Source organism: Rissa tridactyla, chromosome 14 (genome assembly GCF_028500815.1).
Source record: "Rissa tridactyla isolate bRisTri1 chromosome 14, bRisTri1.patW.cur.20221130, whole genome shotgun sequence".
Classification (NCBI taxonomy): Eukaryota; Metazoa; Chordata; class Aves; order Charadriiformes; family Laridae; genus Rissa; species Rissa tridactyla.
In genome coordinates, this window is record NC_071479.1 from 7,632,017 (window position 1) to 7,645,391 (window position 13,375).

A 13,375-nucleotide genomic window follows, 5' to 3' on the forward strand; every position below is an offset into this window, starting at 1 on the left:
ACGAGAAAAACTCTGTTCCTTGACTTTGGCAAAAACCTTGGCCATTTTTGTATGTAAGAACAAGTCAATCAATATTTACTTTGTCTGAGCTCAGCTTTATTCCCACCTCCCTCTTTTAAGGCAGCTTGGCTCATTTTCTAGCGGAGTCTACCCTGGAGAAGATGCGTCAGATGTGACAAGGAATGGAAATTTTCCCACTCTATACAAAGGGGATAATTTACTGCACAGCATGCGCAAGTGTTAATAATACTACTTCTCCCATACTAGGAAAGCCTTGGATCCCCCCCTATTTTTCTGCCATATTGCCCAACGGGGCTGACCCTCAGCAGAGCAAAGGTAGGGCCTTCCTCTCTCTGCACTGAATAGAGGAATCGCAGCAGTATCTTCATGCTGGATAATCTCCAGAGCCCATGAAATAGTAAAGGCCAAAACCCGGCTCTCGCGAAGTCAAGCGGGACCCTTGCCACAGACTTCAAAGGCATGACGATTTAGCCCTAAGAAAATAAATTTACTACTTAAATTAGGAGCTAGACTCCAGCTTCCAATTTCTACGTGTATTTTTAGGTTCTCTCCCAGAGACAGGCAGTGGTGTGTCTCTACTAGGGCAGAGATGCCTTACACAGCTATTCATTTGGTGGCTGCTCTGCAAAGACGTAAGGATGTTTCCCTGCTCAGAGGACGCCGCTGCTGTTTGCAAGACCAGTCCAACTGCCTTGTTAGCAACTGCACCTAACAGTGCTTAAGAAAAAGGAAAAAAAAGCACAACCCAACCACTCCTTTCCCTCAAAACCCACTAAGGTAGAGCCAAATTCTAGATGCCTACGCAAAACCTGATTAAAACAGACCTCATGCAGGACACATATGTGGATTTTCCAGCACCAGGTCCAGGCACACAGCTCAGGACTCCTGTGCACCCAGCCTGGCTGCCTCTCCATCCCATGCCGACTGCCCTGGGCTGGTGGGGCACATCCCCTGGGATGACGGGATGTCATCAACTAACGTAAAATGCAAGGTAATTTTGTCTTCCCTTAAGTAGCTCCAAGTTTAGCAAAGCATTTTTTCCCCTTCAAATTTTTTCCTCTGTAGATTTTTCCATCAAAACACATTATTTAAAAAACGCTTCACTTAGAGCTGCCTGCTCCCAGGTGCCTTGAAGCTAGTTGCAACATTCCTGTAACAACATTTGAGCAACTGGGAAAAACTTCTAGCAGGCTCTGTACATGAGGTGAGATGCACAGAGAATTCCTGAACAATCACATGGTCACCTCAAAGAGGGGATAAAATGTTTTATTGCTCTCCTTCCCATCTCTTTCTTCCCTTCCCGCTCTCCCCATGCAAAAAAGCTTTATAAGAAAAAGAAGCCAAAGCCAGGAGAGAAATAACTTGCAGCTTGCTAGATTCCAGCAGCTGAGATGGGATGTCCACAGCTAAATTTGGGTTGAATAAACACTACATTTCCAAAAGTTACTGCCCAGACCCTTAGTCAGTGCACATCAGATGAACTCACTAACCTCATGGTCTTTTGGATTTTTAACAGTTATGGAAAAATCATCCTCTGCGTTCCTTGATTTTCCAGAGTGCAGGAAGACCACTAAGCCTCATAGTAATAACTGCAGTGTTTTCAAAAGCCCACGGCATTGTCTTAATTTCATCCTCGCACAGAATCTATGAACAAGCTCTTATTTGCTTTTATAAATCTCGTGTTTGAAAATCCCGAGTGATAATACAGTCTCAGGTCACCAATGTTTCCTTACAGTCTTTGCTTCCTTGGAAGTTTTTACTTTCTGGTATTCAAAAGAGCAGCCCATGTCTGATTGTGGGGAAAGCAAGCAAGATTTTTTTAAATTCCTTTATCACAGAGAAAGGATCTCAGAGGGAAGTTATCTACCACACTTAGGTAATGCAGGAAGAGCAAAGTGAAAGAGTTTCCTTTAGATTGATGGTAACAATCAAAAGACACGGCACCATCCCGTAATCATCATGGGAGTAAAAAGATGGATAGAGATGAAACTAAATGGCATATTAAAATCTACTTGAAAAAAAGAGACGCCAAGACACAGTATTTGTTCTGCCTCTTTATGAGCTGACATAAAACTTGCTCTGAAAACTGCTTGACTAAGTAATTCAGCCAGATGTTCACCTCTTTTGCATTGAAGCAGAATTTGGAAAATATTACATTTTTGAAAATTGCTGATGGCAGGGGTGTATTTTTTTTTCCCCCTGTAAAAAGTGCTTCATGAGTTGGCTTACAGCTGAGCATTGACCAAATTTCTATTTTTTCTTCATGTTTTGGAGACGAAGAGGAGAGCCCTGGAGCCTGCTAGTCCACTTATTGTTGTCTACTGATTGCAGAGGAAGCTGTTCAGTTCCAGCATATACCCGTGTAAAGCTTCCATGTGGAAAAGGTGTTGCTATTTTAAGAGGAGACGGCTCCTTTACAAACAGATGTTGCAGAGATGCTCAGCTCCCGCTATCAACTGTAAAAGATGAAGTTATTTTCATTTCTGTTGACTCTGAAGCTTTCTATCTCCTCTCGCGGAGGCACTGATTATTGTATCCCAACCTTCTGCCCTGTCCCCAGCAGCACGGGGGAGGAGATGCCTGTAGAAGGGGTGAAGGTGTATGATCCTCCACACAGAATACTCCCCTATAGAATACTTCCCCTACAGCACAGGGACCGAGCCAGACACCGTCATTCTACTATCAGCCACCTCTGTAGGATTTTTCTTCCTTAAATTTGCTTTTACTTTCAGAACTCGCATCATTTCTGTATGCACAGCATCCTGCGTGCCTGCAGAGGCACGACTGGGTTGCATTCAAGTCAAGGAAAAAACCCATCTGCCAGAGACGCTTAATTCCTTAATGCCCCAGCCTCAAGCGGCAATTTCGAAAAGCAGTTCAGTCCTCACAAGTGCAGGTAGATGCCAGTGCCATTTTAGACACAAAGTGCTTCATTCCCGCTAGTTCCACCAGCCAGACAGGCACTTCTGAAAGTCCTATGGGGCATGTAATCACCTGTTAAAAAATGGTTCTTTTGCCAGCTGTTAACTGCGTCATCTATATCAGCAGTACCACAACGATCAGGAATAAATGCATTTAATTCTGTGCATTAGGCTCGGACATTATTAAATAATGGTCCTAAGCTGATATGAAAGCACTTGGTTTTAACTTTGTTTGAAAGAGGAGAGAAAAAAAAAAAGAAGTGCAATTTACCTTCAGAATTTCCCTGTGTGAATCCCAGGAACCAGGTAAAACATAACAAAGTCCAGAGAAAGCAGAATCCCCTAAAATTGGAAAAAGAAGAAAAAATGATGAGTTTCTACAACATCAGTAATAAAAAACGACTCCCCCCATTAAGGATCTTCTCCTTGATCACAAGTCTAGCAAAGTCAATGGCAGGGTCCACGTGTCTCCAGGAAATGGACAATGGGTGCTCACCAGAACAGCGCTTGCTTCTGACTGAGATTTCATTTTGCTTCTTTAGTCATCTAAGGCCCACTGAATTCAGTGGGAGGTTTTCCCACTGGTCTTAAGGGCTGTCGATCAAGCCTTGAACAAGAACCAGAGCAGTGTTTCGAGATGCAGGGTCCTCAGTGGCAGGTCAGCATCCCTTGGCTACTGCTACTCTTTGGCACTCATCCTGTCTAGGACAGAGCATCAGAAACGCAAGAGGATGGAGAAATAATCAAAATTGGAAGGTCAGAAGACATGGCAGGAGTGCATGTGCATGTCTGTGAGGACATGGGTAGAAAATGGGTTGACATATAGTGATATGTCACCTGCATCTTAGCAAACAAATTTGGAGTCCTATTGCTTTACTACATGCTTAAAAATGTTCTGAATATACAAAATCCTGCATGGATCTATTCTTCTTTTTACATCCAGATGCAAAGATGGGGGGTAGCTTCTAACCGCTCAGCACCCTATGCTGTTGCCATTAATGACTTTCTAAAATTTCCTGCTGTACCAAGCTAATGAGAAAGTGTGGGAGCTGCAGACTTCCAAGCACTTCTTGTGTGTTTGGGTGTTCGTGTTGAGCACAAGGGTGTTCTCGCAGACCCTTTCACGCCTGAGAGAAAACTGGACAAACCTTTCAGTTAGCAAAACCAAGCCTTGAAGTGCCAGCAGAGAGGAAAACTTTTACCAGAAAGGTAGCTGAAGCCCCCCCTTTCCCCTCCAACTTCCTTGATTTGCAGCCAAATAACGAACATAGGAAACTCCTTGGTTAAGCTCACTTAAAACTGTCAGTGGAAAGTTTGAAGATTGAATTCCCTCATCTTCTAGCAATGGTATTTAACAGCTTGATCAGCAAGGGCTGCTGGAGGAATGGAGACAAAAATGTATGCTGCAGAAAGTCCTCAGCCAGAAGAAAGTGGTGTGGGACATCCACAGGTTGTTCTTCATTTCAGCCAAGCCAGTGCAAATGCTGGGATATGCAAAGCAATGCCAAAGTGCAGCTTGCTCCTCTCTTCAGATCTGGCACAGAAAAATCATTTATCAAATAGGATTAGAGGCCACTCTTCTCCTGCCATCAAGTCTCAGCTTTCGCACATAAAAGCGTCCTCTAAGGCAATGTATTATTACCCTGGGCCAGATCCTCACCCAGCACAGGAGACCCTTTCCCACAGCTAAAATGAAGCCACAGTGATTTACACATCAGTGGGGAAACCTGGCCTTGAATGTAAAAATCCATGCAGGAATCCAGCCACTAACTAATATTTTAAGGCTTGAAGGGACAAAATACTGGAACAGCCCCGCATCAGCTGGGAAACAAATGGGATGGACCACATCATTCTTTGCTGTTTCCATCACCTCGACACTGGGCTACACATTTCAGGAGCTTTGGGGCTGCTTTAGTTTATGTGTGAAGGAACAACAGCTTGAAAGAGCCAAATCACGGTATTCTTTTGCCATGTCCTATATGCTAACCAGGAAACCCTCACTATGCTCAAGAGACCTCCAGCTAGGGAGATGTGGTTGGTTTTTGCCCACTTCATCCCATGGGACACAGCTCTTGGGCTGAAGACAGGGCTGAGTACAAGTAAAGCTGTTGTCGCAGTTCATTCAGGAGAGGTAGGAAAGGAAGCAGAATAGGATGATTCTTCATGGCCACCACTAGCAGAAGTCTTTTTATGACTTAAAAGAGGCTAAAATCCTTCTCACAGAAAGACCTGCGTTTCTGTGCTCACCTCCAAAGGAACAATGGAGTTTTAAGACACGGACACAATTCCACATGCGCATTGAGCAAAGACCTCACTGGGTATCAGTAGCTGCTCGATGAGAGCATGGGAAGGCGAGGAGAAGGAGGTGACCAACATGACACGAACTCCAAGGACAGCAGGATTCCCAAGCGTTAAGAACACCTTTTCTCTGCTGAGGATCGGGTTTGCAGAGCTGTGTACAAACACTAGTGCACACAACGCACCTAACTGAAGTCCAGGTCTTTCTTGAAGGGGTACCTTCACAACCCAAATTTGCTTCCAAAATCCCCGTTGACCAACACAGTGAGGGGGAACAAGCCTTAGGGGAAAGTCCAGCACGTAATTTCATTCCAGTGACACTGACGGGGCTATAAAGGAGACGAATGCGCAGCGTGGGATCCAGCTGGCCTCAGCCCTGCTCCTGGACCCCTCGCACAGCCAATACTGTAAGAGTTGAGAGCGGGGCTGGTGCCAAAACACTGAAGAAAAACACTTTGGCAAAATTTACCAACTTAATGGAAAAAGCAAAAGCAACTTCCAAATGGCAGAGCTGTGACTAATGGGGCTGTTAATTATTGCAGGATTTTATAATGCCGGCTCTTTTTCCGTTACAACTCTGCAGTGACAGGATTGCATAAGCAGCTTGAGTAGCAATAGTAAAGGAAGATTTTTTCCTTATATAGAGCTATCAAACCCACCTTGCTTTTATCTCGGCTTCTTCCCACAGCCAGTGATTTCCACAGAGGCTCTATCAAGAGGCACCCAGTAAAGGCATTTATTTCTTTTATTGCATGGCCTCTGTGAATACTAGAAAGAGGATCCCACTCTATAGTCACTAGGTGAAGAAGTGCCCCCAAACATCTATGATTAAGCTCATGTGAACCCTAAAAGTTTTCCAGTGCAAGCTCCCTTTTATAGCAAACTGAAGCTACTGACTACAGCTTAATTTTGCTTCACTGCTTTTGTGAGTTCTTGCAATCAGTCCATGGGAACTAACCAGCATTAAAAGTGCAAGGCAAGAAACAACAGACAGAGAGGGACAGAGAAGTAGAGACCAGCAATGACACTTCTCAGCCTTGGTGGGGATTTTAGCATCTTCCCAGCGAGGACCACATGGACACAGGTAGCAGCCCAAACTAAACATCCTGAGGAGTTCCTACAAAAAGCAACCAGAAGGTCTAGAGCACCACTTCTGCTGGGGCTTCAGGACAGGCAGGAGGTCCCTGCACATGGTGGTAAGCACCAGTCTGGAGACCTGATGAAATCACGACTGCTAATTAGCATATATTTGCCAAGCTGTGCCCTGGGTTTTCAGCTTCCTGACTCACTTGCCATCTTCTTACTGAGCGTTGAAAGATCAGACTGCTGAGAGGAGCGAGTTGTGGCTCAAGGGCTAGAGGAGAAGAGTTGTCACCTCTCCAGGTAGCTCATGCTGCGACAGCCCCAGTAAAGTCATGTTCAGAGTGGCAACCTCAAGAGGAAAAGCGAAGGGAAAACCCTGTTGCATATATCAGTTCTCACCTGACACCCCCTGGCTTCTGTAACAGAGGAATAAAGCACTCCACTGAACTAAAGACAATACTACGACAACGGCCTCTAGGGTAGGCTTGGTCAGGAATTATCAATAAAAAAAACCCAGTTTGACAAAGCTGAAGCAATCTGTAAAATAGCTGTGATCAGCTAATTCTTCACTTCACATTTTCTGAAATTGGTTGGAACAATTTCAGCATTTCTGAATTAAAAGTTTTGCCCCTGCCTTAAAAAAACAAAAAAGGTCCAAATGGTTTTGACATCTTGTTTGCTTAGATGATGGCTCGAAGCTGAAAAAAATTTTACAAGGGCCCAAAGCAGCATTTAATATTTTTTTTTCTCCATCATTTACAGTGGGGAAATGTCTTTGAAATTGCAAACATTCTTGCAGGGTGGAAAAACGATTCCTCCCCACTCTCTTCTATTCAGGTGCATTTTTTTTTCTGTCCAAAAGACCAGAAAGCCAGCTGGATGCTGAAAATTGCTTTGCAAGAAGGGCAAATCTACATTTCTAGCTGTAGATCAGACAATAAAAGGAGAAAATGTCTATGTTGCTTAAGATCTTTTGCACATAACAGGAGGTGATACTTTATAAGACTCCCAAGCAGTTTTGACAGTCAAGAGGAAACAAAAATCACAAGCTACATACTGAGGCTTTAAATTCCACCATGGCATCAACTGCGCTCCCAGCTTTTTGGGATAGAAATCTTATTTTGTACTAGTATCATCCTTTGCACAGCAGACTTCTGCTCTCTTTTCCTAGGCTTCTGGAAATTATGGTATTTCCCCTCTCACCCTCAGTTTCTGGGGAGTGCAATGGGAATGTATCATTATACAGATGTCCCTGCACAGCCCTTAGCTGGACCTTTTCTGTAGCACAAACCAGCCATTGACACCTCCAGCCAAAGGTTTTGTCTGGTATCCGCAGGCACTGTTGTAAAACCCAGCATGCTAAGGGGAGAGTTTCTGAGATGACTGAAATGATATTAATTTTTCATCTCCAATCAGCATCTACATTTTTAAGAAAAAAAAAGAAAGCAGACATGGCCCAGATAGCTACATTCCCATGGCCATTTAAAAATACTGAGAAATCTAAGAGTTATCTAGAAACCGTCAATATTAAATGGGGAAGAATGAAATTCAGTACCCCTCCAAGTTTATAATTTTAAAAAAAGCTACCCAAAATATAATCCAAGTACACAAAATGTCCAGAATCCAACCCACTGCTTCTGGGCAGACATTCATCAAAACAGATTTTCAGATGACACCTAAAAATTCATTGTACGTGCAGCCATAAGAGGAAAGGATGAAGCAGTGGGACGTCAGGGGGACTGCCGGAGCTTTAACAGCACTCTGAGCAGGGTACAAAGCAAAGGGCTTCAAAGACTGTCCCACCATTATTACTGGAGACTCCAATAGCCCAAATGGATGGGAAACTCTCTAGGTCAGACTCCAGCCCATCCTCGGGGTGATCCTGAACAGGAATGTCTCAGATGCTCCACCCTGCCTCAGAGTTTGGAACGTGTGCGCAAACCCAGAAATTCCCAGGGGATTCTGGTGCCATTTCTGCCAAATCTAATCTTAATTCAGGATGAAAATGCCCTTAATGCTGTGCCTCTAGAGGCTTATCTCAGGGTTTTGGCAACTGTGGCCCAGGAAAAGCTGCTGCTTCCTTGGAGGAGGCCCCTGGTAGTGTAAGGGCGACCCGCGGGGCCCTGATGAAAGGGAGGAATCGTCTTCACAAAAGGGATGGAGCTCAGCTCCTGGTAATGGTACAGCAGTAGGTCTCAATAACTGCAAAGAAGCTTTGCTCTTCTAAAAGCCTGCATATCAGCCAGGCACATGAGGGTCTGGATGCGTAAAGGCCTGGTATTTGCTCCCCCAGCACCTATAGCTCCTCTTACATTTTCTCGGGGAGGGAAATGCAGATCTGCAGTACACAAAAGGTGGAGATGAAGCACCAGTGTGGCCAAGCCTCCCTCCTGCAGACACCTCGCACCTTGTTCTTTCAAGGGTTTATGCTGATATCTGCAGACAGAGGGCTGACGGGTTTCAAACCCATCCTAATTGGGAACTAGAGCTTGTGTATTCACTGCACAAAGCTGGCCCAGAGCTAACCAGCATCTCTGAGCTCTTGCTGGTGACAGCCTGCTTCCTCACTTGCTAGGTGCAAGACGATGGATGCGGCTGTGATGACTCAGACACCCTCCCAGATACCTCCCAGCAACTTCCTACAATGGGGGATCTTTCCTGACAACCCGTTGCTTGGTCTCCTCTTTGCTCACCAGCCCTGTGTGTCCGAGTTATTGACTTTGCTGCTGTGTGAAGCGACAACACTCACTACTGGCCCTGGCCTTTGTGTTCTCAGTTAGTAACTGGAGCCCTCGACAAACAGAAGTGCTAAGCGTGATCTGTCATCTAACTCCTTTTTTGTCCTTCCAACAAACGCCCTTGCATTCCTTCATTTTGTGAATGGGGTTTGGCAGAGCCGTATAGAATTCCCCATTGTTTCCATTTGCACTTCAGTAAGTGTCCGTCATTTCTACTTATGCCCCCAACAAATTGGCAATGAAAGAGAGAGGGGAAAAAACCCCACGTTCTCTGCGTGTGTCTCTGGTCAGAGATTTCCTACAATCCCTTCACCACGAGACCTGGGCAACGCTTGGTCAGTAATGTAACCTCCATAAACACTGTGTTCAAGCAGGGAAGATTTTATCCCCTCAACCCATTGCAGAAAGGGGATGAAGCTGGAGCTTTCTTAAAAGTACCTGCTCAGAGTGGCACATCGAGGCAGCAGGAGAGGAGGAACCCAGAGACTGGACCTCAGTTTGTAAGCTGCTGGATCTCAGGCTGTGATGCTGCTCTTCCCTCCTGGGACACAGCTCCAAGCGGCTGGATAATTGCCTCCTCTCTACCCCAAGGCACCCAGCACACACGCACCATTTGCCTGCCTGTTGCTCCCATTGCTGAATTTGCCTGGCAGTACCATAATTTGTCCCCAGATCACCTGCCCAGCTTGCACACAATGGTCTTTTCCTCTTAAAACAGGAGCCATGCCTTCCTCCAGCCCTTCCTAGAGGCTGACCCATCTTGGTGCTGCGCCACCATGCATGAGCTTTCTCATTCAGCACATGGGCCAGGCAGCCCCAGAGCAGCGTTACGTCAACAACTCAGGGCTGTAACGACAAGCAGGCACCCATCAGAGGCCTCCAGGAGCATCAGACAAGCCTCCTCCATGGCCAGCACGCGGCACTGGGGCTGGAAGGGGCCAAGGTGGCACAACCACAGGTGAACACCACAAGTGCTACGATCTGGACACAAACTCAATGCACAGCTGAATGCAAAACCTTCTTCTGTGGTTTAGTGAGCCTGTGCTCACTAAAAACACATCAACAGAAAGGATGAAGATGGGCATTTTAAGCTTGCAGAGCCTGTAAAACTTTGTGTTCTTCTGGTTTTACAAGCTTTGGCTGCTCAAGCTAGGACAAGGCCAGCACACTCTGCAGCTACTTCTCCTTCCCTGGTGAGCCAGCCCTCCCACTCCCACCCATGGGTCTCCTGCACATCTGGCAGCTTCTCTGCCACCAGCCCTGCTCTGGAGGATGCTGCAGGAGTGCTGGGACAAGCAGGACCCCCAGTGCCATATGGCAACACACCATAAGGTTCCCATTACGAGCTGCCTTCAGGCAGCACAACCCTCACCCACCCCGAGGAAGACTTGGCAGCACATGGGTGGCCTGGCAAGTCCAGGCACAAGCCAGCTCTGGGCTCAGAGGACCCTCTCCAAGGCTAATGGCCTCAACAGGAACATCCAGCTGTGGGACTGGTAGGATGCACAGCACTCAACTCTGCCAAGCAAATCAAAACCCAGCACCAAAAAGCCCATCTGGAGATAATGCGAAGGGTAGCAAGCGACCTCTGCTGAGGAGGGAACGGATCAGCAGCATGCTGGCGAGGTATTTAACCCAGAGGAGATCCTGGGAACAAAAGGCGCACATATTCAGAGTCCACAGAAAAGACCAAAGGGCAGATTTCCCATGTCACTGCAACACTCAAACCCCCTGCAGCCATGCACAGTGCTAGCTTAGGACACTGAGACGCAAGGACAGCCATAGACCTCCGGCGAGCAGGCAGCCACGCTGCCTTCTCCTGGGTCCCTGTTTCCTAACCCGGGCCTCAGCAGGGTCTGACTTGCCCTGGGGCTCGAGCAGGATCTCCCTGGCCTCATCTGCAGTGTGATTGTGGTCAACTTCTCCATCCTGCTCAGAAGTTGGTGCTCTGCAAAACGACTGTGCATTGTGCCAAGTATCTCCCCAGCATCAGGGCCCTTCCCCTCGCTGTGACGCAGGGCTGCTCTCCGTCTTTTAAAGAAATCTTTATCTCTCTGTTCCCCTTTCAACTTCTCCATTTTTGACAGACAGCCACCCTCACAGGGTCCCAAGCTGGCATTTTGTTCCAGACCATGCCCAACATGAAAAAGGTGCAACTGGGAGACGCTGCACTTACCAGCATCTCCAGACATGCCACAGCCACGTCTGGGCAAAAAAAAAACCCAAACCCAAAAACCAAAAAAACCCACAACCAACCCTAAAGCACTGAAATTCAGCCCTTGTGAGTATATAAACACAGAGAAAGCTTCTCAAGGAGAGCTGGTTGCAGCCCCTGGGAGCGGTTCGGGTCTCTCCACATAACTTTCCCCCCAGACACACGCAGGCAGGGAGAGCGTGCGCTGAGCCTACAAAGGAAACTGCACATTCATCCACGTCCAGACTCCAGCGCCGCGCTTGGGGGAGGCTGCCAGGAGCGGGGTGACCCTCGGGGTGAAGGGGAGGTGCCCCCAAATCCCCTCGCCCCCTTTTCCACCCCTTCTCCCCCCCCTCACAGCCCAGCCTGGCAGAAGCAGGGGGATCCTGTACACAACTTTTTCAAACTGCCAGGCAGAAGAATCCCAGTCTTTCCAAGGGAGTGTCGGTAAATCATCATTACATCCGACAACGCAACCAGAGGGATTAACCCTTTGCTAGTCCCCCGGAAAATAATAACAACAACAACGGAATTTAACAATGAAAATAGTAAAAGCCGGCCCCAGCTGTGTGAAAAAGAGGACGGGCAGGGTGTGTGCTGTGATTTTTTGATATGTACATAGAGAGATAGAAAGCAGTATTTGTGCGCGCGTGTGTATGTTGAACACATGAAGAACATGCCACCAGGCACCCGCCTGCCTCCGGCCGTGCCTCAGCCCTTCCCATGGCTCTCCCGCTTCCCGGAGGACTGCGGCGGCGATCTCCAGGTACCGGTGTCCCCACGGCCCCGCGGGACGGGGACAGGGAGAGGCATTTCCCCCCTCCCGGACCCAGGCGGGGCTGGGGAACCTGCCCCCCTGCCCGTGCCCGGACGGCTGTAGGTGTGCGAGGGGGAGCGGGGAGGTGGAATTGCCCGTTTTCTTGCCTCACGCGTGGGTGCAGCATCGGCGCCCACCCCCCCCGGACCAGTTCTCGGGCTGGGAGCTCCTTTTCCCGGTGTGTGAGAATGGGGGGAGTGTGGGGGGGCTCCTCCTGCCCTTCCCAGCCCCGAGCCCCCCGCTCTCACCCCAGCCCCATTTCCACCCTCCCGCTCCAGCGTGGCCTCCCTTCTCTCCCAGCCCATTCTCCTCTCCAGCCCAGGAGTTTTCACATCATCCCCTGGCAGAAGGAATGTCTTCCCCCACCCCATCCCCAGCCACCCGGGAGCGGAGCTCCCCTCTCGGCCCGGCTCTCCCCTCCCGCAGCCCTCCCGGGATCCCCCGGCTCCCCGGGTACCCCCATCCCCGCCCGGGATGCCCTACCCCAGCGCCGGGAGAAGTCGGACTTTGTACTCACCCCCTGCCTGCTGCTGTAGCTCTGAGTCTGGAGACCGGCTCTGATTCCGGCTCCATCACGTTTAGTGCATTGTCTCTTTCGGGCAATTTTTGCGGCAATCCATCAGAAAAAGGGGGACAGGCCGGTTTGTGGGTACATCCTTCCCAGGAGCTCAGCTCTCTGCCTCTCTAAGGGGCTCAGCTGTGTCAAAGACACCCCCTGGCCCGGACGGCTCACTCCTTCCTCCTTCTCTTCTGGGTCCTTTTGCTTACACAGATCTTTTAATCCCATTTAACTCCCTCTCGGCAGACTGCAATTACCTTGGGAAAAAGGAGAGAGAACAGAAAGTACACGCTAGGAAGCCAGGCTGGCCCATGGTCGCTGGATTTCTTGCCTCTCTTTTTTTTTTTTCCTCCTCCTTATTAATAGTACAATTTCTGTGATCTCTGATTTCCAAAGTCCTTGATTTAAAGTGTTTTTTTCTTAGCTGTTACTTTTTTTTTTGGTTTGGTTGGTGGTTGTAATTATTATTTTTATTTGCAGTGCAGATGTGCCTCCCACCCCCCCAAGGATCTCTCCTCTGGACTTAGAGAGAAGAGGAAAAGGCAGATTTTGAGAAATGAAAATTATTTAAGGATGTCCCTGCTGCCTCTCTCTGCTGCCCTCCTCTGTAATACCGAAGAACTTACAAAAAAGAATACAAAGTAAATAAATAATTAAAAAAATAAACTCTTTCGGCCAGAAGAGCTGCGGAGAAGCAATCAAAGACCCCTTCCAGGCTCTGCACAGGAATCGCACAGGCCCCTG

At 47.9% G+C, this 13,375-nt stretch overlaps 1 protein-coding gene across 1 annotated transcript in view; it reads right to left on the reverse strand.

The window, feature by feature from the left end:
* The window catches only part of COL27A1 (collagen type XXVII alpha 1 chain), a 161,223-nt gene extending 148,089 nt beyond the window's left edge, over positions 1 to 13,134 (reverse strand). The window contains exons 1-2 of the mRNA XM_054221069.1: positions 12,590 to 13,134; positions 3,214 to 3,284 (exon numbers count right to left, since the gene is read on the reverse strand). Of these exons, the coding sequence (XP_054077044.1) occupies positions 3,214 to 3,284; positions 12,590 to 12,645 (127 nt within the window). The 5' untranslated portion in view covers positions 12,646 to 13,134. The remainder of the gene's footprint in view (positions 1 to 3,213; positions 3,285 to 12,589) is intronic.
* Between the last annotated feature and the right edge of the window lie 241 nt (positions 13,135 to 13,375).